General features: G+C 44.4%; 3 protein-coding genes and 1 pseudogene across 3 annotated transcripts; 2 read left to right on the forward strand and 2 right to left on the reverse strand.

The window, feature by feature from the left end:
- Nucleotides 1-1,221: 1,221 nt before the first annotated feature.
- On the forward strand, nucleotides 1,222-9,672 carry LOC136461410 (uncharacterized; annotated as a pseudogene).
- A 761-nt stretch (nucleotides 9,673-10,433) lies between these two features.
- Nucleotides 10,434-12,093, reverse strand: LOC136460026 (uncharacterized). The gene has a single exon (XM_066459869.1). It carries the CDS (start codon nucleotides 11,930-11,932, stop codon nucleotides 10,589-10,591), a length of 1,344 nt encoding a protein of 447 aa, XP_066315966.1. The 5' UTR covers nucleotides 11,933-12,093; the 3' UTR covers nucleotides 10,434-10,588.
- A 2,020-nt stretch (nucleotides 12,094-14,113) lies between these two features.
- LOC136460027 (protein LONG AFTER FAR-RED 3-like) lies at nucleotides 14,114-24,224 on the forward strand. The gene is given in 16 exon segments (XM_066459870.1): nucleotides 14,114-14,382; nucleotides 14,469-14,611; nucleotides 14,693-14,794; nucleotides 20,750-20,802; nucleotides 20,941-20,964; nucleotides 21,579-21,681; nucleotides 21,773-21,896; nucleotides 22,330-22,524; nucleotides 22,648-22,733; nucleotides 22,817-22,929; nucleotides 22,985-23,099; nucleotides 23,192-23,296; nucleotides 23,417-23,491; nucleotides 23,625-23,756; nucleotides 23,837-23,952; nucleotides 24,050-24,224. Coding segments are annotated over 16 exon segments (1,746 nt in total). The 5' UTR covers nucleotides 14,114-14,297.
- LOC136457316 (uncharacterized) lies at nucleotides 15,751-20,355 on the reverse strand. Its single transcript, XM_066457357.1, has 7 exons — nucleotides 20,299-20,355; nucleotides 19,751-20,215; nucleotides 19,190-19,252; nucleotides 18,971-19,073; nucleotides 18,782-18,859; nucleotides 18,544-18,684; nucleotides 15,751-15,968 (listed from the first exon to the last, which is right to left on the reverse strand). The coding sequence occupies exons 1-7, from the start codon at nucleotides 20,353-20,355 to the stop codon at nucleotides 15,916-15,918; spliced, it is 960 nt and encodes a 319-aa protein (XP_066313454.1). The 3' UTR covers nucleotides 15,751-15,915.
- Nucleotides 24,225-25,037: the final 813 nt, after the last annotated feature.

Consider the following 25,037-nt stretch of genomic DNA (forward strand, 5'->3'; position numbering starts at 1 on the left):
CACCAAGTGCCAAAAAAAAAAAAGTTGTCCCACCTGTCATATGTACCCCCACAGGTCTATAGCTCGTTTGATTTTTTTTTTTGAGTAAAAAACCTGTTCGTTGGTCGGTTTCTGGACTGATAAGCTCGGTTAATGCTGATTTATTATGAGAGGAAAAACGTTGCTAGTTGATAAGCCCGGGCTCAACCAGCGAAAAGGCTGAAAGTCTATGGCCCGCAAAGGAATCCTCACCCAGGAAAGCGGTCCAGGCCCATCTGCGCCCGAGCACGGAATCCTCACCCAGGAAAGCGGTCCAGGCCCATCTGCGCCCGAGCAAATGTACTCCGTAAGTCCTAGGGGCTAGGGCGTAGCGTCCTGGACTCTCCGTCTCTCCCGATGCGACAAACAGATTGGGATTGGGAGGAGTCCAGGCCCATTTTGCGGGTGCTCGGTCCGTTGCTCTAATGCTCTGACGACAACTAGACACCTGTTCCACTTTAATAATCCAATCCAAGTGTATAGCTGCTCAACTCCGCTCCGCAACCCAATTCCGCCGGTGAGGATTCACCACACGCCAGGTCGCTCCTCGATCGCGGAATCCCCTTCCTGCTGGTGCGCCGTCTTCCTTTGCTCCGGTAAGAACCCTCTCTCGTCGCGCGTCGCGCGTCGCTCGGACTAGAAGCCCTGCTCTTCTCTATCAGTCGTCGCTCGCTCGACGGGATAGGGAAAATTAATGCGATTCCGAAATCTTGCCTGTTCGTCTGTTCGCGCGATGCCATAGCGAACAATGCAATCATCATCCTTTTGGTTGTTTTCTAAATAAAAGCGAGTCTCGTCTTTTTTTAGGCAAAGTCAATGCGATTTCGAAATCTTTTCTGACGAAGCATACACTCATCGTGGCACCAGTGGGTGGAGCTAGTAATCGTACTAGCAGTAGGATCATAAATCTCAGCCCACTCCACCGGCAGCGGACCCGCTTCAGCGCTTCCTATATTGACTCGTCGATCGATCGCTTCCTGCCTTGCTGGCGCCGGCTGCAGCCTGCAGGTACGACACGGATCCTCATCTCGCACCGCATAGAATGCGATCGCTTGCCTTTGCCTCGTAGTGATTTTGTCGGGTCAAGGATGGATCTCGGCTCGGTTCTCCGGATCATCCTCTTACCACGATCTGGGTTTTTTGGGAAGGAACCGAGGTTTTGAGGTTAGATTTCCATTTCCTCCTAGTCGTAGGTAACGGGCTATGGTGGCCGTTCCATCTCGGGGAGCGCTGCGGCCGCAGCGGGATGGTGGCTGTGGACTGTGGAGCGCTTCGGTTAGTGGGGAATGGGTTGCGTGGAAGGCATTGACTGGTGCTCGGAGGAGCGAAGGTGGAAACGAGATTGGGACGAGCGACGTTCAGGAGTCCAGATGAGCTTAAAGCTAACCATCCTTCCTTCAGATACAGCAATACAGAATGAGTGGGCGTGCTCCACAGGGAATTATTAGACAAAATGGCATTTTACAGACCATCCTGAAAGTATATTTTCTTCGGGCAGTTGTTAGCGCAGCCGCAGCAACTGTGGTCTGGTATATATAATAATCTATAGTAGTTTGCTCATAGGACGTAATCCTAAGATCAATTAATCGGTTTGCATACTCCAAATTACAGCATTCTCAAGTGCCATGCTACATACAATTCGTCTGTTCTGATGAGATGGTATTTTCATGTTTTTTCCCCAGGACATGTGCCTTTTGATCCAAGGGCTTAGCATACGCCAGATCTCTAAGTGGATACTGGAAATTCCTTCTGTCTCCTTCAGCGGAAAGTGTTCCGGAGAGATTCTATTGTGCTCATTTTGATGATTCAAATTGGGCGGCTTTGCCAGGCACGGTGCTACAACCTCCTTCTGCCTTTTCAACTTGCTTTTTAGCTGAGAAGGTGCTTGCTGTTTAGCATGTTCTCTTGCACATCATTTGAGAATTATTCTCAAGTGAGTCCTACTTGCTTGCAGTTCCCTCAAATTGGCAAATGCATGGGTTTGACCGTCCAATCAACACAAATATGACTTATCCTTTCCCATTGAACCCACCATTTGTGCCGGCTGATAATCCCACGGGTTGTTACAGGACAGTTTTTCACATCCCAAAAGAGTGGAAAGGTATGCTATTTACATGATATTTGGTAATCTTTCTTTTCTGTACAGCAATCATGGTATGTTGGTGCTAATTGCCGCCCAATTTTCTGTTCTCTGTTCTGAATCCTTCTATTCCCCCTTTCTTTTCTCTCTCTCCCTCCCTCCCTGCGATGATGATTTGGATGACGTTGTCATTATATCGAATATTTGTCTTGTTCGAGAAGATATGTGGTTCATGAACTTGAAAAGGAATAGCTGACAGTAGCAGACCTGTTCTGAAGCTCTGTGTTGGTTTCACAATGTTTGTGCGATTCTTGACAAGTTTTGGCCAGGCATGATTATTGCATAGCTGTCTATCTCCTTGGACAAACTTCTCTGTGTTGGTTACATATACATGTTTTTATTTATTTCCTTTTCCCCCTTTGCTATGCTATTCCTTTAATGTCTACTGGGATGCATCTTATGACATTTTCTAAACTTTTTCCATTCTTTGACATGGATAACACCTTTGTCTCTGACATTTAAATGGATCTAGTTCTTACAGTTGTCCCTAACATTCTCCGTCATCCATTTGGCACAATTCTGTGCTGATTATGATTTCTGATAGGTTTGTAACAGCCCAACTTACAGCCTGTTCATTTTTTGCTGTTGATCTTGCTGAAAGGAGGATCTTGCTGCACTTTGAAGCTGTTGATTCTGCATTTTTTGCTTGGGTAAATGGAGTACCAATTGGGTATAGGTATGAAAAAACCGCAAAATGCTTTGATTTTCTTTCCTTGTACTCTATTTTAATCTGCAATCTACAGTACAAATAATTTATCAAGTTAACAATGTTGATGGTAAACTAATCCCTTGTCCACCTATTTACTGCCAATGGATCCTGTGAAGCCTGTTATTGTTATCACTGTTTCGGTATCTGACTCATAATTTTTGTGTACTACCCTTAAAAGGTTTCTGTATATAAGAAAGTGGAATATACGATTGTCTGCAACCACAAATTGTTTGTTGTTTGGTATCCAAAAAGTTTACACATATAGATCTTTTCAGCATTTTAGTTTCCATTTAACATATTTCACTTTCTATTTGAAAAAAGCGAAGATTCTTCCCAGTTCCCAACCTTATAAACATGTTTTCCTGCTGTGAATTGTTTTCTGAATGCTTAAATGTATAAAATTCTGTTTTCTATATGAACATAGCTTTAAAAAATTGCACCTCGAAATATGATAGCTTAAATATTTTGGTTGTGATTTAGGAGTGTTGTGCTGCTGGCTACCTGTTGTTTGTATTTTTTTTCCTTTTCGGACACTTTTGAGACAACAAAATTCTTGAAGATTTTTAATTATACATAAGGTGTTATAGTGCTCTATCTGGTTTGACCTATTTTGGTAATTATAGATTTGTAATGAATTGTTTGTTTGATTGAGCGTTGCTTGACGATCAATGCAACCAGGACAGCAGGCTTCCTGCTGAGTTTGAAGTTACCGACTGCTGCCATCCTTGTGATTCGGACAAGGAAAATGTCCTTGCTGTTCAAGTTATGAGGTGGGGTGATGGCTCTTATCTTGAAGATCAGGATCACTGGAGGCTGTCTGGTATTCACAGGGATGTGCTCCTACTATCAAAGCCACAGGTTACTCCTTGTTTCTTACATGGCATTTAATGAATTTCTAGCTATTATTTTGCATCTTCTAAAAAATAGAGGGGATCTTTAAGGTTCATATTTGCTTTTAATATGACCTCATTTAAACTTGAATTAGGTGCCTGATGTCATGAGTTTTTCAAGATATGGCATAATAACTAAGGCAGAAATGCACATGGCATTCGCCTATCTCCACAAAAGCAAGATAAATATGGATCCTTTTTGTGCTTACACTCTCAAAAGAATATGGAGCATCAGCCGTGTACTTTTCCTCTTTTAGACTGTCAGTGTTTAACATACTCCTCTACTAAATAATTGTGAGTCCACTGTTCTGTTATAACCTCTCGCTAGGAAGAATCATGGGCTGCATTGTTTTACTGAAAAGGGGGATGTACTAACTTGTTGAGATTATACACTGCATTTACATTTGTATTCGTTTTCTCCATTCCTTTTCTTAAAGAAATTATTCTTGGGTCTCCAAATTTTTTGGGTTATGAAGTGCTCATATGTTCTTTGCAGATTTTTATCACAGATTACTTCTTCAAAGCAACCTTGGATGATAATTTCAGTTTAGCTGATATTGAGGTAACTCTAGTCCTAATCTTGGCAGGGTTATCCGGTTTTGCGAATTGGTTAGTGCCTTAGTGGAGATGATTTGATTCATGACACACATGTTCCGGGAAAAACTAATGAAGATGGTTGAAGACCATTTCTTTCCTTTCTTCCTTCGTTCTTTTGGGTAGGAATGTTAATATAACCTTCAAAGTTCAAACATTTCTTACAGTAATAACTGATATCTGTTACTCAGAACCACATGATCAATCAATTAACCAACCACCAAAGGACTTGTAGATACATTTAGAATCTTATGCTGTTATTGCAACAGATAATCATTATGTGCTTATCCAGCTTTCGTGCTTGCTTCGATTGCTATAGCTTTTTATGCCCCATCTTTTCAAAACCAAACAACAGGCAACACATTTTCTAGGGGAACTCATTTGCCATTTCCTGTTTTTTTTTTCTCATACGGCAAAATATAGGTATTGTAATTGCTGATTCTGCACAAGTCAAGGAATTATTTAATCTGATATTGCTATGTAGTTTAGTTCACTTCTAATGTTATTTAGTATGTCAGGTCGAGGTGGAGATTGACTCACACAAGCAAGACCGGGAGCATGTCCCAACTTTGTCTATTGAAGCAACACTCTTTGATAACTCTGGACTATCTAACAGTATAGATGCTGATCTTTCATATGCTAATGCAGTCAATTTGAAACCGAAGCCAAAACCAACTCGAAGCCCTTGTCGTGGTTTTCGTGGTTATGTTCTTGGTGGAAAAATAGAAAATCCAAAACTTTGGTCTAGTGAGCATGTAAGAGATATAATAACCCCAGGGAAATTCTATTGCCAAACATTACTGTTACAGTTCAACTGTATAAAAGCTATGTCTTTTAACTATTCTTCCTCTTGTAACAGCCCAACTTATACACGCTTGTTGTTCTCCTTAAAGATGCCAATGGGAAGCTTATTGACTGTGAGTCATGCCAAGTGGGCATTCGTAATGTGGTCCTGGCACACAAGCAAATGCTTGTCGATGGATGTCCTGTTGTACTAAGAGGTGTCAACAGACATGAGCACCATCCACGCCTTGGAAAGACAAATTTAGAAGCATGCATGATTGAGGTTGATGTCTTCCTCTGTCATTTTGGAGAACATTTTTAAGTTTTTAACATATCTCTTTGGTTTGATTTAATCATCTGCCCAGGTTCAGATTCTTACAATCTATCTATTTGTGACAGGATGTGATTTTGATGAAGCAAAACAATATCAATGCTGTTAGAAATAGCCACTACCCACAGCACCCGAGGTGGTATGAGTTATGTGACATCTTTGGTCTTTATGTCATAGATGATGCCAACATTGAGACACATGGTTTTGATGATTCTAGCACTTTCAAGCATCCTACACTAGAACCTATCTGGGCAAATGCAATGCTTGATCGTGTTGTTAGCATGGTGGAGAGAGATAAGAATCATGCATGCATTATTGTTTGGTCCCTAGGAAATGAATCTTCATATGGACCTAATCATGCTTCCATGTCTGGTAAAACATTCTTACCTGTCAGTTCATTTTTTCTGTATCTTATCTTATCTAATGGTAACATTCATCTAGGGTGGATTCGTGAAAGGGATCCAACAAGACTCCTCCATTATGAGGGAGGTGGTTCCAGAACATCATCCACAGATATTGTGTGCCCCATGTATATGCGTGTCTGGGATATTGTTAAGATAGCAAAAGATCCATCTGAAACAAGGCCTTTAATTCTTTGCGAGTATGCTAAGCATGACCTCACATATCAATAACTTGATTCCCTTTGTCTGTATTCATATGATTTTGATTAAGATACTTTTTTCCTTTTGCTTTCAAGATATTCACATGCTATGGGAAACAGTAATGGGAATATTGATGCCTATTGGATGGCCATAGACAACACTTTTGGACTCCAAGGAGGTTTTATATGGGACTGGGTTGATGAGGTATCACCTATTTACTTTCATCCACTCTTGACCTTTGCGTGATTCTAGTTTCTATAAGCCTCTAGGACTTTCTTATGTGTCTCACTGGTTGGGTTACGTTATGATTTATGACCTGCTTCTTTGATGAGTGGATAAAGTAGAACAGGATTATAACAAGCCGATTTCTTTAACTTTCATCATTGCCTAAAAATCTTGTCAAGCTAATCTAGTACATTGCTACAGCCTACAAATGAAATGCTGTAAAATGTATCATTGACGAATTTTGTTTATTTTCTTATGCCATCGTTTGTTTCTCACCACTATCCTTTTCCTTTTTTGTTTCAGGGTTTACTGAAGGAGGACTCAGATGGATCTAAATTTTGGGCATATGGTGGTGACTTTGGAGATACTCCAAATGACTCCAATTTTTGCCTCAATGGCATTGTGTGGCCTGATCGGACGATTCACCCAGCTGTTCATGGTAACCGGAAAAAAAAGGGCGTACCCAGTGCAGAGAGCTCTCGCTCTGTGCGGGGTCTGGGGAAGGGTGTTAGTGGCAAGCCTTACCCTCGCCTATGCAATACGAGGAGACCGCGACTCGAACCCGGGACCTTCCGGTCACAGGCGGTAAGACTCTACCGCTTGCACCAGGCCGCTGGAAGGTATGTAGAATGTTCATGGGGAGCAAAGAACATGCTGCCCGTACTTGTATGGTAGGCAATTAATAACAATTAATACATGCCAAAAGTACTAACATAGGCAAGTGTAAATCAAGTGGACTACTAAATCTGTCATAGAATGCCCTGTACTCGTATGTATTTAAATGTATATATTTTTGGTTCATCCCCATCGTGTCTGATGCACAAGCGCGTTCAGCATTATGTTGGTCTAAAAAATTTGAAGGGTCCCAATAGTAAATGGCTTTACGTAGAGCAAACTGAAATGTACTGTATGACATAGCTAGTCGTGGCCTGTGATTGAAAACTCTTGGCAAACTGACTTCTCATAGTTTCACTATAAGCAGCTGCAATGTCCTCCTTCATTGGTTCCTTTTTTTTAACGTAAAAAACTAACATAAATTCGGCCATGGGATATTGGGCATCCTCCCCACTAGGCCACCAGGTAGTTTCATTTTCTGTCAAAAGTTCTGTGAATTTGTTTTCTAATACTATCGTTGAACCGTTCTCGCTCATTCCCTTATGTACCAGTCATATTACTCTTGCCAAGCTTTTAACCAACTTTTGGAATTTGATGTTTCAGTACCTTTACTTTTACCCATTTAAGAAAACTTGGGATATATTTTTGTAAAGGAACGTTGCTAAAGCCTAAAACTCATGGTGCTTTTACAAACAACAGGTCAGCGGCGTTGAGCTTATGAGCAAGGGGATACTCCCACGCTTTTGACGCGCACCAACTCACAACGACAAAGGAGGTTTCTTCACCAAGCCATATGCTTTGCGATGGAGAGAAGCCTTCCTTGACAACGTCACGTTCCACAGCAGCCAGTTCTCCGTCAAGGAATCCCCGGACAACACCGTGGAGTTCACCGTCTACTACGGTGTTCCCGGGCACTTACCGAAGCCTGATGACGAAGCCGCCGAGTCCATTCTCTTCCGGGTGAAGATGGTCTGCCGGATTCACGAGTCAGGCGACGTGGTTCTCGACTACGAGGTGAACCCCAGGAGCGACCTCCCTCCCCTTCCACGGGTGGGCGTTGTGTTCAGCGCCGAGAGGTCCCTGAGCCACGTCACGTGGTACGGGCGTGGGCCCTTCGAGTGCTACCCGGACCGCAAGGCGTCGGCGTGTACGAGAGCAGCGTGGAGGAGCTACATGTGCCGTACATTACCCCCGTGGAGTGCGGCGGGCGGGCCGACGTCAGGTGGGTGGTGCTCCGCGACGCGGGCGGGCTCGGACTGTACGCGTCGGCGCACGGCGGCTCCCCGCCGATGCAGATGAGCGCCAGCTACTACGGCGCCGCGGAGCTGGACAGGGCGACGCACGTCCACAGGCTGGTGAAGAGGGACGAGATCGAGGTGAGGAAGCGACGTGTTTTTGTTTTTGAGCTCCTGGCCGGCATCGGCCGAGTTGCTGCGAAGTGGTCGGGGAGTGATGGCTCGGCTTTGTGTTTGGTTTGCAGGTGCATGTTGACCACATGCACATGGGGCTGGGCGGCGACGACAGCTGGTCGCCGTGCGTGCACGAGCAGTACCTGCTGCCGACGACGCGGTACACCTTCTCTCTGTGGCTCTGCCCCCTGCTGCCGACGTCGTCGTGCCATGACATCTACAGGTCTCAGCTTCCCAGCTGATGGTGCCGTGCCGGAGGCCCGTGAAGAGAGAGGCCCGTCGAGCCTTGCGAAAGCGAAACAACAATGAACCAGAGACGCATTCGATCCTGCAATGGCCTGGCCAGTGAATGAAGTATTAAAATAATTATAAGAATAGGTCATGTTCGTTTTTCTTATAATCTGTCTTTTTCGGTTTGTTTTTTTCAGCAGTAACTATGTTTTCTCTCTCACAATAAATCAACCGGAACAATATTTCGTAGCGAAGCGAACGGGACAATATAATAAAGCAGAGACGCATTCGCTCCTGCAAGCTGCAACGGCCTGGTTTCGGGGATGTTCTAACAAATCCTGGATATGTTTATCGGTTATACACAAACGTGCGTGGCGTTGCATGGAACTCAACACGTCAATCAGACTCCATTGCATAGAACTTAACACGTCTTCAAATCGAATTTTGTATCATCTTCAATGTCTTGAAATTGAATTACATGAGTATGGGATCATGAATCTGGATCATATTGAGATATGGAGAACGCGAGGGCGGATCACATATTGAGACATGGAGAACACGAGGGCACTTTGGGAAGTAAAAACGGACTTGCTAGCGCCCGGGCGTCCGGCGCTAGCGTGTCGGGCTCGCGAGGGAGCGCACTAGTAGTGGTTTTGCGCTGCCTCAGAAGTCGCCCCGGACGTCGTCCGCGTTGCTGACCGTTTTTCACGCGTATCCCATGTGCAACGCCCGGTCTGCTTTTGAAACATCTAGATGCAACAAACACTTGAAACAAGCATATGAAACACTTGCGAAAACGTCTGAAAATATTTGAAAACCATTGCAAACATAGCAACATCCATACGAAATACTTGCAAATATACGTATGAAACACCTGGAAACATATGCTTGCAACATGCATGTATATGCAACATCTAGATCTACTTTTGCCACGTCCAGACAAAACACTTGCAACACTAGTCTGAAACAGATGAAACATTTGAAACATACACTTGAAACATACGTGTATAGCCATTACAATATGTGCAACATCTCGATCTACTTTTGTAACATCGATGTACAACACTTGTAATATACCTCGGAAATATCTGAAACACTTGAAACATACTATTGCAACATGCCCTTTTAGCATAGCATCTGCTTGCTGATTGGACAAATGGAGGCTCGTCGAAGTGGAGCTCGACGTCGACACGAAGCTCGAAGCCACGGAGTGGCGCAGAGGTCACCGGTGTGGAGCTCGTTGGCGGCACGGACCTCGGCAGGGGCGGGGCAAGCGGATGGAGCATGGCCGCGACGGGAGGCGCGAGTCCACGACTGAGTGCCTAGCACGTCGGGCTCGCCGTGCGCGGCGCGGGCGGGCGGCAGGGGCGCGAGCGGGGGCAGTGTGGTCGAGTGCGGGGTCATCCAGACGGACGTCCTATAAATAGTGTTTTCGAAGTAAAATAGAGGAATATAGTTTGGGAAGAAAAAAATTAAAAAAACGGTAATCTTCATAATTTTGTGTAAAAAAGAATATAAATTTCTTCCAACAATGTTTGAAAATAGCGAATTATGTTTTTCCAGCTTCTAAGATTATATTTTCTTAAAAATTTAGTAAATGGTAACTAGTCACATCAGACGAATTTCAATACCCATTACTAAATTTTAGTAGCCATATCAGACGAATTTTCATATCCAAATACTTAAGGCACACGATTTTGGTAGCCTTAATTTGTTGATGTGTTACCAATAACCATTAACTAATCCTACGTTCAATCAGGAAATCACCAATAACAAATCCTACGTTATAACAATCAAATGAAAGTATACTACCAATAACAAATCCTATGTGATAACCATCAAATAAAAGTAGTACTAGTTTTTACTCAATGATGAAATTCCGTGGTAGATAAAAAACGGTACAATATGATAGGAAAGGAATAAATAAAACAGATGTAGTCCCGCTTATGATCGAGCTAGCTTGCTGCATGATATTGATCGCGTCTTATCTCATTAAGCAACGAGGAAAAAAGGGGAAATCTAGGAAGGATCCGCGCAGTGGTCACAGGAAGGAAGGCGTGAACCACGCCGGCGGCGGCCATAGCTGATGCTCGCCGAGCGAGCGTATAGTCTCTACCCTGCCGGCCTTTAGGTTATAGAGGCCAACGTCTCTGAGCTCGGGGTCGTCGGCTTGGCCGTAGGAATAGGATCTCTCCTGGCAGTTGGCTTTCTTCAGGCAGGCAGCCCCGACCTCGTCGTCGGTGAAGTAGACGCAGCCAGGCCTGATGCCCTGGTGATCCCTCGTCGACAGGCACAGCGACCCGTTGACGCCGACGAAGAGCGCGGTGTCGCCGATGTCCGCCGCCTCCTCCCACCGGCCCTTGACGCGGTCCAGTATCTGGACCTTGAAGAAAACGCGAGTGCGCTTGCCCCTGGAGTAGCGATCGTCATTATGTTCCTCCTTAGCGTGCTTGAGCACGGCCATCAGCCGCCCGTCCGTCGACGCCGCGAGGTACTTCCGGCGCAGGTGCTTGTCCTCGTAAGCCAGCCTCGGCGCGACCTCACCGCTGGTGAACTCGCCGGTCACGGCGTCGCGCTGCCACGCCTCGACGCGGCCGGTGTAGGTGATGGACAGGAAGCGGCCGTCGTGGTGTATGGCGTCCTCGACGGCGTCGGGGGAGCGCGCCATCCTCCACGAGGGGTCCTCCGCCGTCGCGAAGGCCGGGGCGCCGGTGCACCGGTCCATGATGAGCATGGCGGCGTAGCTGTTCGGGCGCGGCGATTCCGAGAGGATGACCTTGCGGTAGAACACCTGTCGCATCTGGGCGGCCGTGACCGTGTACGTCCTCCCCCTCGAAAAGTCGTCTCTGCGTTCCGTCGTCGGGGGTGGGGGTTGGCCTCCGAAGCGGACCTGCAGGAAGGGTTCCACGTGGAGGCAGAACCAGTGGCCGCCGGAGACCGGGTGGATGAACGGGACGGTGGTGATGGCCGGCAGGTCGGCGTGCGCGCCCGTGGCCGGGTTGGTCATGCGCAGGGCGCCCCGGTCGTCGGCCGTCACGAGCCACCCGCCCGCGGAGCCGATGGCGACGTGGCCGCGCATAGCGACGTCCGAGGTGCGCACGGTGGCGGACTCCCTGTCGGCCAGGGACAGGACCTCGTTCTCCGCGGGGAGGATGAGCCACGGCGTCTCCGGCTTCAAGCGGTGCCCCGACGCGGCGCAGACGGAGGCGAAGGCGAGGCGCGTGAGGAAGGCGAGGCGGTGGTGGATCTCGGACAGCAGATCGGACGGGAGGTGTTGGACCTGGAACTGGCCAGCTGTGGCAGGGGCAGCTGCGGCGGCTGCGGTGGGGGCCAGCTGCCTCTCCCTCTGCCGCTGGAGTTGGCGGCGGCGTCGCGAACCGGCCATGATTGTTTCGACGAGGATCCAGAGTAGGGCACGGTCCGCTATACATTGCCCATGCAAGTCGGTGGACTTGGATCTAATCTATTATCTCTCCTTTTTTTTCTTGGCCAAACACGTGTACGGTGTACCATACGAACTAGAACTAGTACTACAAACAGAGAGTCTCTACTCCTAAAAAGCACGTTTTTTTTTTCAAACCCCCGCCCCGTCCTAAAAAGCCATGCCCAGCCCCAGCCGCCACGCGCCCACGCCGTCCGGCGCCGCCTCTCCCCGTCCCATGAAGCCACCGCCCCGCTCCGGTGCTCCGTCACGCCGCCACCAGTGACATCCGAGTCCTCTCGCATGGCTTCTCGCCGGTGCCGGTCCTTTCCGGCAGTGAACGCGAACTCGGTACAAGGAAGAGGACGGACGAACGACGCTGGGGCTTCGTCCTGCCGCTCTTCAGGAGACGGCCGCCGCGCAAGGCACGTGCGAGAGAGCGAGCAGCACCGGCGTTGGGCGGCTCAGCTCCCCCGGCCCCCGCCCCGCTCTGCATGGTCCTACTCCTATGCAGCACAACTCGGCGGCCACCGCTTCATCGGCTGCGGTTGAAGAGGAACTACCATAACAGACTGACATGTAAAATGCGACCTGACACTTTATGAACTTTGAAATCACATATGCATTGCCATACTAGTCTGGCATGATTATTTAGATTTAAAAAATCACATAATTCTCAAGAGTGGCAAATGTAATTTTCAAACTGACTTGAGGCCGCCGCTGGTACAAAGGCCAGCAACTTGCTAACAGCACGGGCAACAGCATACACTGACAGCCTCACTTTGATGCAACATTGCCTAAATGATACACGTTACATACATTTGACAAATACGAAGAGGAGTGATCTAAAACTTGATCAGATTTGGTGTGATGCCCTTGGGAAACTAAAGGGGACAGCGTCTAAATTGTACATTTGTTCTGCCTGTAAAATTAAATCTGTTAGGATCCCAGAACACTCCTTTTTCAAATTTGCTATAGTTTGCAAGGATGTCCATAAAAGACCAAGGGGGTGCACAGGTGAGCATGAACTTGATTATAGAGCATCTCCAATAGTTTCTAAAAAAAAAGGTAAATCAATGAGTTTTCCAAGTGGCTAAAGAGTTGGAAGCATATTTATTGTGTTCCTCAAAAAATTTTCAAAATCTCAGTCCTAAAATATAGAAGATAATTTTACATCACGAATCCTAGACTATTTCTAAATCATTCTAATCACTTTTATATTTTCTTTCTCTTATATATTTGCATCAGAATCCTGTTGGTGGCTACCCAAGCTAAGAGGGCCTAGAAGGCCTATTCGATCAACCAAACAAGTCGAAGTTGGCTTTAGGGAGCCCGGCTAGAGGGATAGGCAGAGATCCAAACACCTCCTTTATTCTTCCTCACGTCCTTCCACTCTAGATTGGCCGATGAATACACTTATACACGACATATTTATCCATACGATTAGGTCGAGTTTACCAAGTGCGGGAAGATTGGGAATTGAGATAGAAAGTTGTTGGGGGAGCATTTTTTTTCAATCTTGCCAGTAGTTATATATTTGTACAGGAGTTTGTTGGGTTATATCCGTACCCGTAGGTAGTAACACTGCCCTGAATCTTTATCGTGACTTGTGCCAGAGCCACATGGACGTGGTTGGTTGTGGGTGGATGAACAACTCAAGGAAAACGATTGTTTTGGCGCTATAGCCTACGTGGAACGCTGGATTTTATTCTGTTTCATGTGAAAAGGAACTGATTTTTTCATTAAAAAAATGGTTTGTGAAATTTTGGCGTAATATCCATCCAATAGAACAATTGAAGATCGTCGATCAACCAACATAAACCATGGTCCACTCCTCATGCAGCTTGTCAATACCTGTTGCGTCTCTATCGCCGGTGCAAGTAGGCAAGAGCAGTGACATGAACACTGACACGCCAGTAGAGGATTTTGAATAAATTTCTCCTCATTGGACCTATTAGTATATATTTGTCCTGTTCGCTTGACTTATAAACCATGACTGAAAGTATTATTGGTTGATTTGTTGTGAGAGAAAAATACTATTTATTGGCTGAAAAAATACAGCTTATAAGCGAACATGCGATTCATATATTCATGTGATAATGTTGTTTCGTTTTCCTGTTCGATCCCGACAAACCCTTCCTCCTTTATTTTAAGGTTGTTTGTTTTTTCAGAGTTCACAGTCGCTGACAGTTGATTGTTTTTGACAAGTACTAGTATACTACCAAGTACAGTATTTGAACGGACCTAGAACAGCCACGCCGTTTGGTTGGTAGTTTGGTTTCAGTTTCAATTCGGAGAGGGAGAGGGAGAAGGGATCCCGATTCCCATCATGCCATTGCCAATGGCCGCCCACAGCGCTCTCCTCGCGGCGGCCGTCGCCATAGCTACGGCCGCCGTCCTCCTCCCCTTCCCATGTACGCTACGCCGCTGCCCTCCTCTCTCCTGCTCCCCTCTCGTGTGCGATAAAGGCTGACCCGCCCGCCTCTCCTCGCATTTGCAGGGACGCCACCGCGGGACCGCTTCGCCGACATGATCCTGGCCAACGCCACCATCTACACCGCCGACCCCGCCCACCCGTTCGCCGACGCCATGGCCGTCCGCGGCGGCCGCGTGCTCCGCATCGTCACCTACGAGTCCGTCAAGGTCCCGGCCGTCGACGCTTCGCTCTCCCCCTCCATCTGATACTCTGCTGCTAGCTGCCCTGTATGCTGTGTGTGCTTGCAGGAGTTCAAGGGTCGCCACACGCATGAGCTGAGTCTCAGTGGGAACGTGGTGCTACCGGGGTTCATCGACTCCCATGTCCACTTCATCGATGGTGGATTGCAGGTACTAGCAACCAATCGCTGCACTTCAAAATAACTTATTCTATAGCCATTTTGAGTTACAATAATTACTATATTAATTTATAAGATTATAGTAACTCCATACTTAGCGATTTACTATAACGTTATGGTAAATATCTCCATGTGTTATAGTAAGCCAACTATCGTAAATATGTATTGACATTATCGTAAATTATTATATAAAATTATCGTAAATGGAGGTGGCTACGAAATAACTTACTGAATATACTCTCTCTCTCTCTCTCTCTATATATATATATATATATATATATATATATATATATATAGGGAGAGGCTATTCAGTAGCCGGCTACAAAATAAGTTATTCTGTAGCCACCTCCATTTACTATAATTTTATATACTAATTTACCATAATATAAATACATATTTACGATAGTTGGGTTACTATAACACATGGGGATATTTACCATAACGTTATATTAAACCACTTAGTAAGGAGTTACTATAATCTCGTAAAATAACATAGTAATTATCGTAACTCAAAGTGGCTACAGAATAAGTTATTCTGTAGCCAGCTACAGGATAGTAGTTCTATATATATATATATATATATATATATATATATATATATAGGGAGAGGCTATTCAATAGCCGGCTACAAAATAAGTTATTCTGTAGCCACCTCCATTTACTATAATTTTATATACTAATTTACCATAATGTCAATACATATTTACGATAGTTGGGTTACTATAACACATGGGGATATTTACCATAACATTATATTAAACCACTTAGTAAGGAGTTACTATAATCTCATAAATTAACATAGTAATTATCATAACTCAAAGTGGCTACAGAATAAGTTATTCTGTAGCCAGCTACAGGATAGTAGTTCTATATATATATATATATATATATATATAAAATCTCAATATCGATTTGTTTAAGATTTGTATAGCAACTAAGATTCGAGAATGAACTTTATTAGCATGTGTATACAGTTTTAGAACTGAATATACGTACATTGAAGATCTCTTAGCATAACTGAAGCAAGGAAACATAATCCTGGTATCTCTTTGTCTTGGGTAAAACTGTAGTGACAATGTGTCTTTAGACAGAAAAGGCATTTGCAGGCGTCAATTAAATGGGGTAAGCCAGCCAGGTCGCCATTCCAGCATAAGCAGATCTAGAACCTGCACCGAAGATGAAATATATATTACATTCAAGTAGACAAAAAACACCCAAAGGCTAACTGGGGCTGTAGGTTGAAGAGTTGTCATGGAACTAACTGCATGAACATGGTACGGAGTGAGAGTCAGAAGCAAGCCTTTGGCCCAGACCAAAGGTGGCAAAGGTGAATAAAAAACATACTGTGAATAATTTCATAATTACATGGAAGGAAAGGTTAGTAACAACAGAAGCATCAGTTTCTGTGTATCGTATAAGCAAGGCAAAGTTATGGCATGCTTTGTAAGGCAAACAGCTGCGCAGGACCAACTTTGTCAATAGGCATCTTCTTGGGACAGGAGTGAAGATATTGTGAGGATGAGAATAATTATAAATGACAGACGTATCATGGCTGAATGCAAAACTCAAAATGAGGTGACGTAGCACACCAAATCAAGATCATACTTACCAATATGAATTGTAAGGTGAACAGGATGAGGGTGAGACTGTCCAAAGTGGATTCATGTTTTGCAGAACCGCCCACCTGGTGTGCAAGGGGCATCATAGGAATGTTTATACCAAAATGAGCAAGGGATATGCACAGAGCAAATATAGCATGTTTTGTAGAGTGACTAAATTTCTATATTGTTGTTCAATTTGTCAAATGATGTATTGCCTATTGCTCTGAAACTTCAATTTATATAAAATAAATGATGACTATGCGTGCTGAAAGCAGTGAGGAGCAGCCGAAAGTAACAGCGAAAGAAGGCACATTATAACATTTTGCTCTACAATCAGCAAATGATTAGGAATTGAGACTATTGGCAGGAGGACCATAAATTAAAATAAGGAACATATTACTTAAAAAAGGGAACACTGAGGTAAAGGATAGATGATATTAAGCAGTGCTATCTAATTACTGCACGGTCTCTAGTTACTGCTCCTTACTGCATATGGGAATAGGTATTTGTGTTACAATGGACAATTGCTGATGTTGGGAAGATAGCAATCTTGCATATGTGCTGGGAAAAAACTGGAAAAGGGTACTGTAGTTTTCACCTGAAGCTCTGATCCCTGTGTACATATTGAAAATAGCTACTTTAGTTTGCACCTGAAGCTTTGATCTCTGTTTAGATGTTGAAAACCAAGTCTAAAACCTGATGGTAAAAGTGAAGGAGGCTGATAAACAGAGTTTGTATTGGTAATAGTCCTTTTTTGGGGTGAGTGTGATGTGGAGTATTATTATCTGATAACAAAAGGCTGGTGTGGTTGCATGGACCTTGGAGGCAACAGACTCACATATAGAGGGCATAGAACATGTGTGGCCCTTACTAAGAATATTTTTGGCGCTGTGGAGGACAAAGGCAAATGGCAAGGACAGAGTTAATATTGCATATGTGTTTACCCAAAGTTTCACGAATCAACTGTCGGTCGCTTGCCCCTGGAGCAACTGGCTGCTGTGTAGGTATGGAGAAGAAGCTATAAAAAAACACAGAAAAAGTTATGTCCAGTATTTGGAATAGAAGGGCTGCATACAATGAGCATCTAACTTGAAGCATAAAGTTTTTAATTGGAGGGTACATAATTAGACTCAGCTGTTGGTGGAGGAAAATGAGTATGTCGATAATATTTGGGCAAGCTAAGTCTATCTGTAAAGGGCGTACCCAGTGCAAAGAGCTCCCACTCTGTGCGGGGTCTAGGGAAGGGTGTCAGTGGCAAGCCTTACCCTCGCCTGTGCAATGCGAGGAGACCACGACTCGAACCCGGGACCTTCCGGTCACATGCGGTAAGACTCTACCGCTTGCACCAGGCCCGCCCTTCAAGCTAAGTCTAACTGTGAGAGGCGAAATTGTTACCTTATAAGCAGGGGGCTTCTTGGTAGCATGGATCATAGCAAAGGGTGTAATACAGAGATGGCACAAAGTCTGTGCAGTTCTTACATGTGGGTAGTAACACAGTATACTAAAACTGAAACAATAACAGATGCATTAGAGAATAAACAGGTACAGGTGGTTGATGTTAAAGGAAAATTGAGGTTAGTGAGGGGACCTGGCCAATCTGAGTACATCAGTTGGATATCTCTTAAAAAATTTCCTTGTAGACAACATTATGGGTACTGTCTTTATATCCAGGGGGGTTATTTTCAATGAGGACCCGTACGCCTCTTGGAGATGTAACACGTGAGAAGGCAACGTACAATTGGCCGTGGAAAATACAGGGCTTGGCAGGTAAACACCAACTCTACCTAATGTTTGGCCTTGGCTTTTATTTATCGTCATGGCATATAAAACACGAACGTGGAATTGGCGCCGTTTAATTTTGAATGGCTACTTAGGGTCAGCTGAAGTAGCCACTATTTGAACATATGTTTGTTTATGTGGTGCAGCATGAGCATTGGCTATGAACAATCGATTTTGACAATGATCTCATTCAATATGGACAATGGTCTGAAGGCATATAATAGCATGGTTATGTAACAATAGCGGTAGCGTCAATATATAGTACTGGATTTAGGGGCGGAATGGATTTGCAATGGGATTTAGCATTGACATGCAGCATGAGTAAATTGGTATAGAGAACGGTTTGAGAGAAGAGGCTTACGTTTGTGTCGACCAAAGCATTGAAGAGCAGGATTCGTGGTGGCATTCGTTTGAGCAAGTGAACTCCAACGACGGGTAGATCTTGAAGAGGAAGACACCGAAACAACACGGTGGTCTGTACTGACAGTTGCTGAATGGAGAGCTGGAAAGCAGGACCATAATAAAGAATATACACGTAAATATTTTTGTCCTGAATGCGACCAAGCAGTTAGACGTAGGTAAACAATGGTTGCACTAACCATCACTGCGGAGGATGTTGTCTGCTCTACGTTTGCGACTCGTTGTAGAAGCAATAGAAGGCCCAAGTGGTGGGGACGCTGCAAAGAAGGATGAAAATGCATTAGTGTAACTGAAGAACTATAGAAGGCAGTGTAGGTAAACTTGTTTCGTATGTAAAAAATACATATTGGCAAAGGGAGCATGAATACCATGAGGAGAGGTGGCATTAGCGGAGGCTCGTACATCGCTAGGAAGCATCATAGACCGACGCCTCAGTGCCTCACGATTCGGCTTGCTGAATCTTGGCTGAAACTGGCTGAAAAACACTGTTCTGGCTGAATTGTTGTGAGAGAAAAATATTGTTCCGGCTGAAAAAACAAGCCGAACAAGCCGAATATGGGGTAAGCCGAACGGGGCCGATGTGGGACCTGTGATCGCGATGTTTGCCCATGGGCCGAGAAATAGTCCGATGCCTGATGTGTCATCCTTTGCTAGCAAATGTACGTAAAGCATGTTTAAGGAATTAAGCAGTCTAGCTGAACAATGAATAACAGAGGCACAAAATGAAATGCGAAAACTGAGCGTGTCTATAACACGCAGGTATATATGAACACACCAAATAGCAGGTCAAAGAATCAGCAGTACGGCAAAAAGGGGCTGATTAAGGTAGTGTACAGATGTAATATTGACAACTAATGTGTTGTAAATAATCTAAAAAATTCAGCCACATAACACCACAGCAGTGAAGCAGAGACACACAATGTGTAGTTCATAGGAGGCAAGCACAGAATGAACATATAGAAATGCATATATACTGAGTAGGCATGTGCGTACCATATGGAAAAATTAAGAAAATAAAAAGAGGAAAAAAAAAAGGAGAGGTTCCACGTAACTGGTCTGCACATATCAATGCATATATACTGAGAAGGCATGTGCGTACCATATGAAAAAATTAATAAGAAAATAAAGAGGGAAAAAGGAGAGCATACCTGGTGCGGAGGGCGGCAGGGGACGTTGGCGCTCCAGAGCTGCCGTCCAAGAGAGCTGTAGGCACGGGCGAGGTGCTGTGCAAGGGAGGAGGCCGGAGACGCGAGTGCGAAGCGGCGGGAGCGAGACGGCCGGAAGCGGGCCGGCGCCGTTGCAGGGCAACGCCTCGACGGCGCCGCTCCGGGGCCGCGCCGCGGTAACCCGCAAGCGAGATAGCCGGAGTCGGGAGCGCGCTGTTGCCGGTTCCCCACGCGGCGGCGCAGTTGCGGGGCGGCGCGGGCGAGCCGTGCGGCGGACGGAGGTCGCAAGTGGGCCGCAGCCGGTGGAGGGCGCAGTGACGGCGGAGGCGACAGAGGCCGCAGGCGGGGCCGCAAACGGCGGGTGGCGCAGGGGCGGCGGAGGTCGACGCTGCAGCCGCGCCGCCGCAAGGAGAGCGGCCGAGTTCCTCGCAAGCGTCGCCCGGTTGGCTGGTTCGTATAGTTTGTTAGCGAAGAAGTATTGCTATGTTCCGGTCAGAAATTACCATCGTTTACCACATGTCTAAACGAACAGGCCGGATGTATGAGTGCGGGGCCCACCTGGGCGTGGCGGCCTGCGTGGCAGGCATCCGATGGCAGGAGGCAAAATCGGACGTGCCAAACATGTGTGTACTGTGGATAAATAGTGTTTCCGGTGTCGGAAACGGAGGGACACTGTAGAACACGGTAAAATCACCACGTTTAAAGATAGTGTTTCAGGTGTGGGAAACGGGGGACACTGTAGAACAACAGTAAATCGCCACGTTTAGGCTTATCGGCTAGCTAAAATTTGGCTGAAACTGATTGAAAAATACTGTTCTTGTTGAATTATTACGAGAGAAAAACACTATTCTTGTTGAAAAAATAAACTGAATAGTATGGATTATAAGATAAAAGATCTTTATAAATAGATAGATGATGCCGTATGTAAAATGTTTCTCAGCATGTGCTATCTTTGTAATGCTGCTCTCTGATAATCTGCAGCTAGCGAGGGTGCCACTTCGAGGGGTCAGAAGCAAAGATGACTTCATTGTCACGTCTGTTGGGCTTACCTCATATTCAGCTTGTTCAGCTTCATTCTTTAATCGAAACGGTGTTTTTCTCTCACAACAATTCAGCCAGAACAGTGTTTTCAGCCAGTTTCAGTTAAGTTTCAGACCAGCGAACGGGGCCAGGATCAAGGAAGCTGTCAGAGGTATGTGCTACTCTTTTTTTGTTCCAATTCATTTTCCTGCAACAAACTGCTGCTGTAATGGTGCAAATACATGTTCGATTACTCGGCATGTTTGCTGGTTAGTTTCTGAGCTGATAAGCTCGGCTGGTGCTGGTTTATTATGAGAGAAAAATACTGTTGACTGACTGATAAACCCTGACTGAAACCAAAAAGCGAACAGACTGACTTATGCTCAAATTCAGTTATTAGTTCATCTCATAGTAATAGCCAAATAAATAAGAGTAGATTCTTTGTCAGAGTTATGCTCTGCTTGGTGTTTTGCACTTCTACGTTCGAATAGCAACTATGCAATATGCTCTGCTTGGGTATGGCAATTTATTCAAATGCTTGTTTCTGTATAGCATGCTCCCAGCATATTAAATAGCTTGTTTATCAATCTAATTGCTTCTGTTTCACGAAGTTAATGGGTTAGTATTCCCAAAGCTCTCTACCTATATATTACTTACAGCATGTTCGTTTCGGCTGAAACGATCGTGGATTATAAGCCAGAAGTACCGCTGGCTGGTTTGATGTTAGAGAAAAATACTGTTGCAGCTTATAATCCACGATCGTATAAGCCGAAACGAACATGCTGTTAAGACTTATTTTCCGGTGGATTTTGGGCGGAGGTTGGAACAATGATTTTTGGGGAGGTGATCTCCCTGCTGCTGCTTGGCTGGATGATATATCACCTGATAATCCAGTGTGTTTTCAAACTTGTGCGTTGGAACGTTTTTTGAGATGCCATGGTAACAGGTATAGCAATAACAAGTGACTTGTTATCTCAAATGCAGGTCTGGCTCTCTCGCATGGATGGTCATATGGGAGTAGCCAATTCATTGGCTATGAAGATTGCTGGGATTGACAGAAACACAAACGATCCAATTGGTGGAACTATAATGCGAACAACCGAAGGAGGTAACACAACTAATTAACATGGGTCTTGGCCCTCTGATGTTACTTAAATTGTGAAGTGGACTTGAAGCACCAAACTCAAATCACTTTGGTGAGCATGTGAAAACTATTTATTTTCAAACATAGATACGTTCCTGAGGGAAAAATAAAGCAAGAAACTTGAAAAAAACTGTCATAGTAGCGCATCTGTTGATCTAGTTAGTTACAATGAGCAGAAGGACCTGATCAGAAGCTTTGTATCCAGTTTTTTAACAATATTCATGTGGTTTATGCATTATGGTACTGCAAAGAGTTATGCTTCTCATTGCCAAAAAAAAAGGAGATTATGCTTTAACTATCCAATATGCCTTCTACCAGTTTATTAACATGCTAATTTTTAATTGAATCTTTGTGGTGAAGAATGACCAAATTATCTGGCCTCTATTGTTACTTGTAGAGCCTACTGGTCTTCTAGTTGATACTGCTATGAGGCTTATATTTGATGTCATTGAAAAAGTTTCTAACCGTGAAAGAAGAGAGGCTCTTCTTAGAGCAAGTAGGCATGCCCTAATGAGGGGAGTAACTACTGTTGTTGATGTTGGAAGTTACTTCCCTGGGGCCTCGACCGAGAAAACGTGGCAAGATTTTGCAGGTATTCTGTAATACCCTTGCTTGCATTGCATGGACAAGAATTAGAAGGATTCACTTGTCTTATTTTATCTATGACCTTCTTTGGACTCCTGGCATACTGACATAAGTATTCATGTCACTACAGAAATCTATAAATGTGCTCACTCTATGGAAAAAATGATTATGAGAGTATGCCTATTCCTCCCAATGCCCACATGGTCTCGTGTTTCCGTAAGTTTGCTTCTGGAAGTGTGACTACCTCATCTGTGTTATTTGTTTACTTTGTGTGGATATAACACATTTGTTGCTTTTAGGATCTTATTAATGAACATGGTCGATCGCTAAGTCAGTGGATCCATCTAGGTGGTGTTAAAGCTTTCCTTGATGGTTCTCTGGGTTCTTCAAGCGCATTGTTCCATGACGAATAGTTTATCCCTCCCTCTTGTAGTAGCCTTTAAACTTCTTTTTTTATTTTTTTTAAGTTGCTGATGGATCTTTACAGCCTTATAGGGTGATCCTGGTAATTATGGTCTGCAAGTGACAGATTTGGACAGCCTACTTAATAGAACACCAGAGTCTGACAAATTTGGACTCCAGGTAGACATTTTTCTTTTTGATATACCCTCTGTCCTAAAGTTTAACTACCATCATTCTAGAAATTTAAAATAAAGTTTTTTTTTCTTCTTCAGGTTGCCGTACATGCAATTGGGGACAAAGCTAATGACATGCTACTGGATATGGATATGGTTGACAGGGTTGTTGATTTAAATGGAGTGAAGGACCGTAGATTCCGGGCATATCCTGATAGCTATTTCAGAATTGTTTCTTTCCCTTGCACTTTGCTTAGTTTTTTTTTTGGAACGAACTCGCTCTATTTAGTAGAATCTGAATTGAATATTTGCATATCTAATCAGATTGAGCATGCCCAACATCTAGCTCCAGGTGCAGCAAACCGCTTTGGCGAGCATGGTATCATTGCATCCGTGCAGGTAAACTATTCCGTTCCATTGCGACTATATATTCGTATTATGCTTTACAAAATAGATTGTGCATTTAAATCTTCCGCTTCTGAATTCCTTTTAAAATCTTCCACTTCTGAAGTATCTGCTTTATTGTTGACAGCCAGATCATCTATTAGATGATGCCAACTCTGCTGGAAACAAGATTGGGGTGGAACGGGTTGACCGAAGCTCCTACACATTCCGATCACTGTTAGATGGTGGTGCACAGCTAGCTTTTGGTTCCGACTGGCCTGTACGTAATTCTGCAGACATGAACTCTGTATTTCAGTTACCATATAATTAGCTACCAGGTATATTGTTCCTGTCTTTCAGGTTTCAGACATCAACCCCTTACAAGCTATCCGAAGTGCCATGTTTAGTAAGCCTCCTAGGTGGGAGGTCCCCTGGATCCCTGCGGAACGCTTAACCCTGGATGAATCACTGAAAGCGTAAGTCTGTTTCGATCCGGTCATTGCAATGCCAAGCTCTGCGGATCGATCGTTTTCCCTGCTAATGGACTGGCCTCTCACTCTGACGAACACACGGGCATACGTTGTCTGCTGCCTATGCCTGCTTCCTGGACCATGCCGTGGGCAGCCTTTCTGAAGGGAAATACGCCGACTTTGTGGTGCTGCCTTCTACATCGTGGGACGAATTCTCTAACGATGTGCCGGGGCAGGTCCTGGCGACGTACGTGAGCGGCAGGCAAGCCTATCCATGATAGATAGCAGTGCCAGGAAGATCTGCAATGCACATACTGACGAACACGTTGTGTAGGGTTATTACTACCATTCTTTGGAAATCAATACTGTAATCACCATTCTCGAAAGATGCGAACTGTAACATTTTTCAGAGAGGTTTTAGATACTGCTATAAAGGAAAGATTCACTTGGAAGTAAATGTTGTTGCAAGGGACTTGGCGGTCGAACGAATCAGCTCGAAAACTCACTAAAAGAAGACTTTCGTGAACACAAACGTGATGCGCCGAGTTTAGTGGATACTGAACATCCCCTGGTTTTGAAATGTTCTTGGTAGACTTACCGTCAGCTTTTTGTCGCTGACTTGGCCTAAAAGAAAGAGCTAGAGCCAGGTGTAACTTTTCAAATGGCTGTAGTAGTACACATGGGTTGTCTGGCTGAGACTGACTGATCGTTGAAAGTGAATGCGCACGTGTAATATAATATAATACTTACCGCAAAAGAACGTTTTTTTGAGGTTGTCTTTAAGTTAAATATTTTAAATTTTGACTAAAAATATTTTTTTTATTAAGTTTTAAAATATGAAAGTGATGTAAATAGATTCATCTCGAAATGTAGTTTCGTATAAATATATATAGACTATATTTTATAGCTAAAAATTATGATTAAAGAAATAGATTCATCTCGAAACGTAGTTTCGTATAAATATATATAGACTATATTTTATAGCTAAAAATTATGATTAAAGTTATTTCTTTAGACCTTGTCGCTCTCTAAAACGACATTGTTTAGAAAATCGGAGGGACCGTATGGTATGACCAAGGAGTTCAACGAAT

The sequence above is a fragment of the Miscanthus floridulus genome, chromosome 6 (genome assembly GCF_019320115.1).
Source record: "Miscanthus floridulus cultivar M001 chromosome 6, ASM1932011v1, whole genome shotgun sequence".
In the NCBI taxonomy this organism is placed as follows: domain Eukaryota; kingdom Viridiplantae; phylum Streptophyta; class Magnoliopsida; order Poales; family Poaceae; genus Miscanthus; species Miscanthus floridulus.

Coding starts and splice junctions, on each gene's coding strand:
- LOC136460026 (XM_066459869.1), bottom strand. CDS start 11,932: ATGGCCGGTTCGCGACGCCGCCGCCAACTCCAGCGGCAGAGGGAGAGG.
- LOC136457316 (XM_066457357.1), bottom strand. CDS start 20,355: ATGCCTGCCACGCAGGCCGCCACGCCCAGGTGGGCCCCGCACTCATAC. Junction 20,216..20,298: donor CGCACTCATACATCCGGCCT/GTTCGTTTAGAC, acceptor TATACGAACCAG/CCAACCGGGCGACGCTTGCG. Junction 18,685..18,781: donor CAACATCCTCCGCAGTGATG/GTTAGTGCAACC, acceptor CCTGCTTTCCAG/CTCTCCATTCAGCAACTGTC.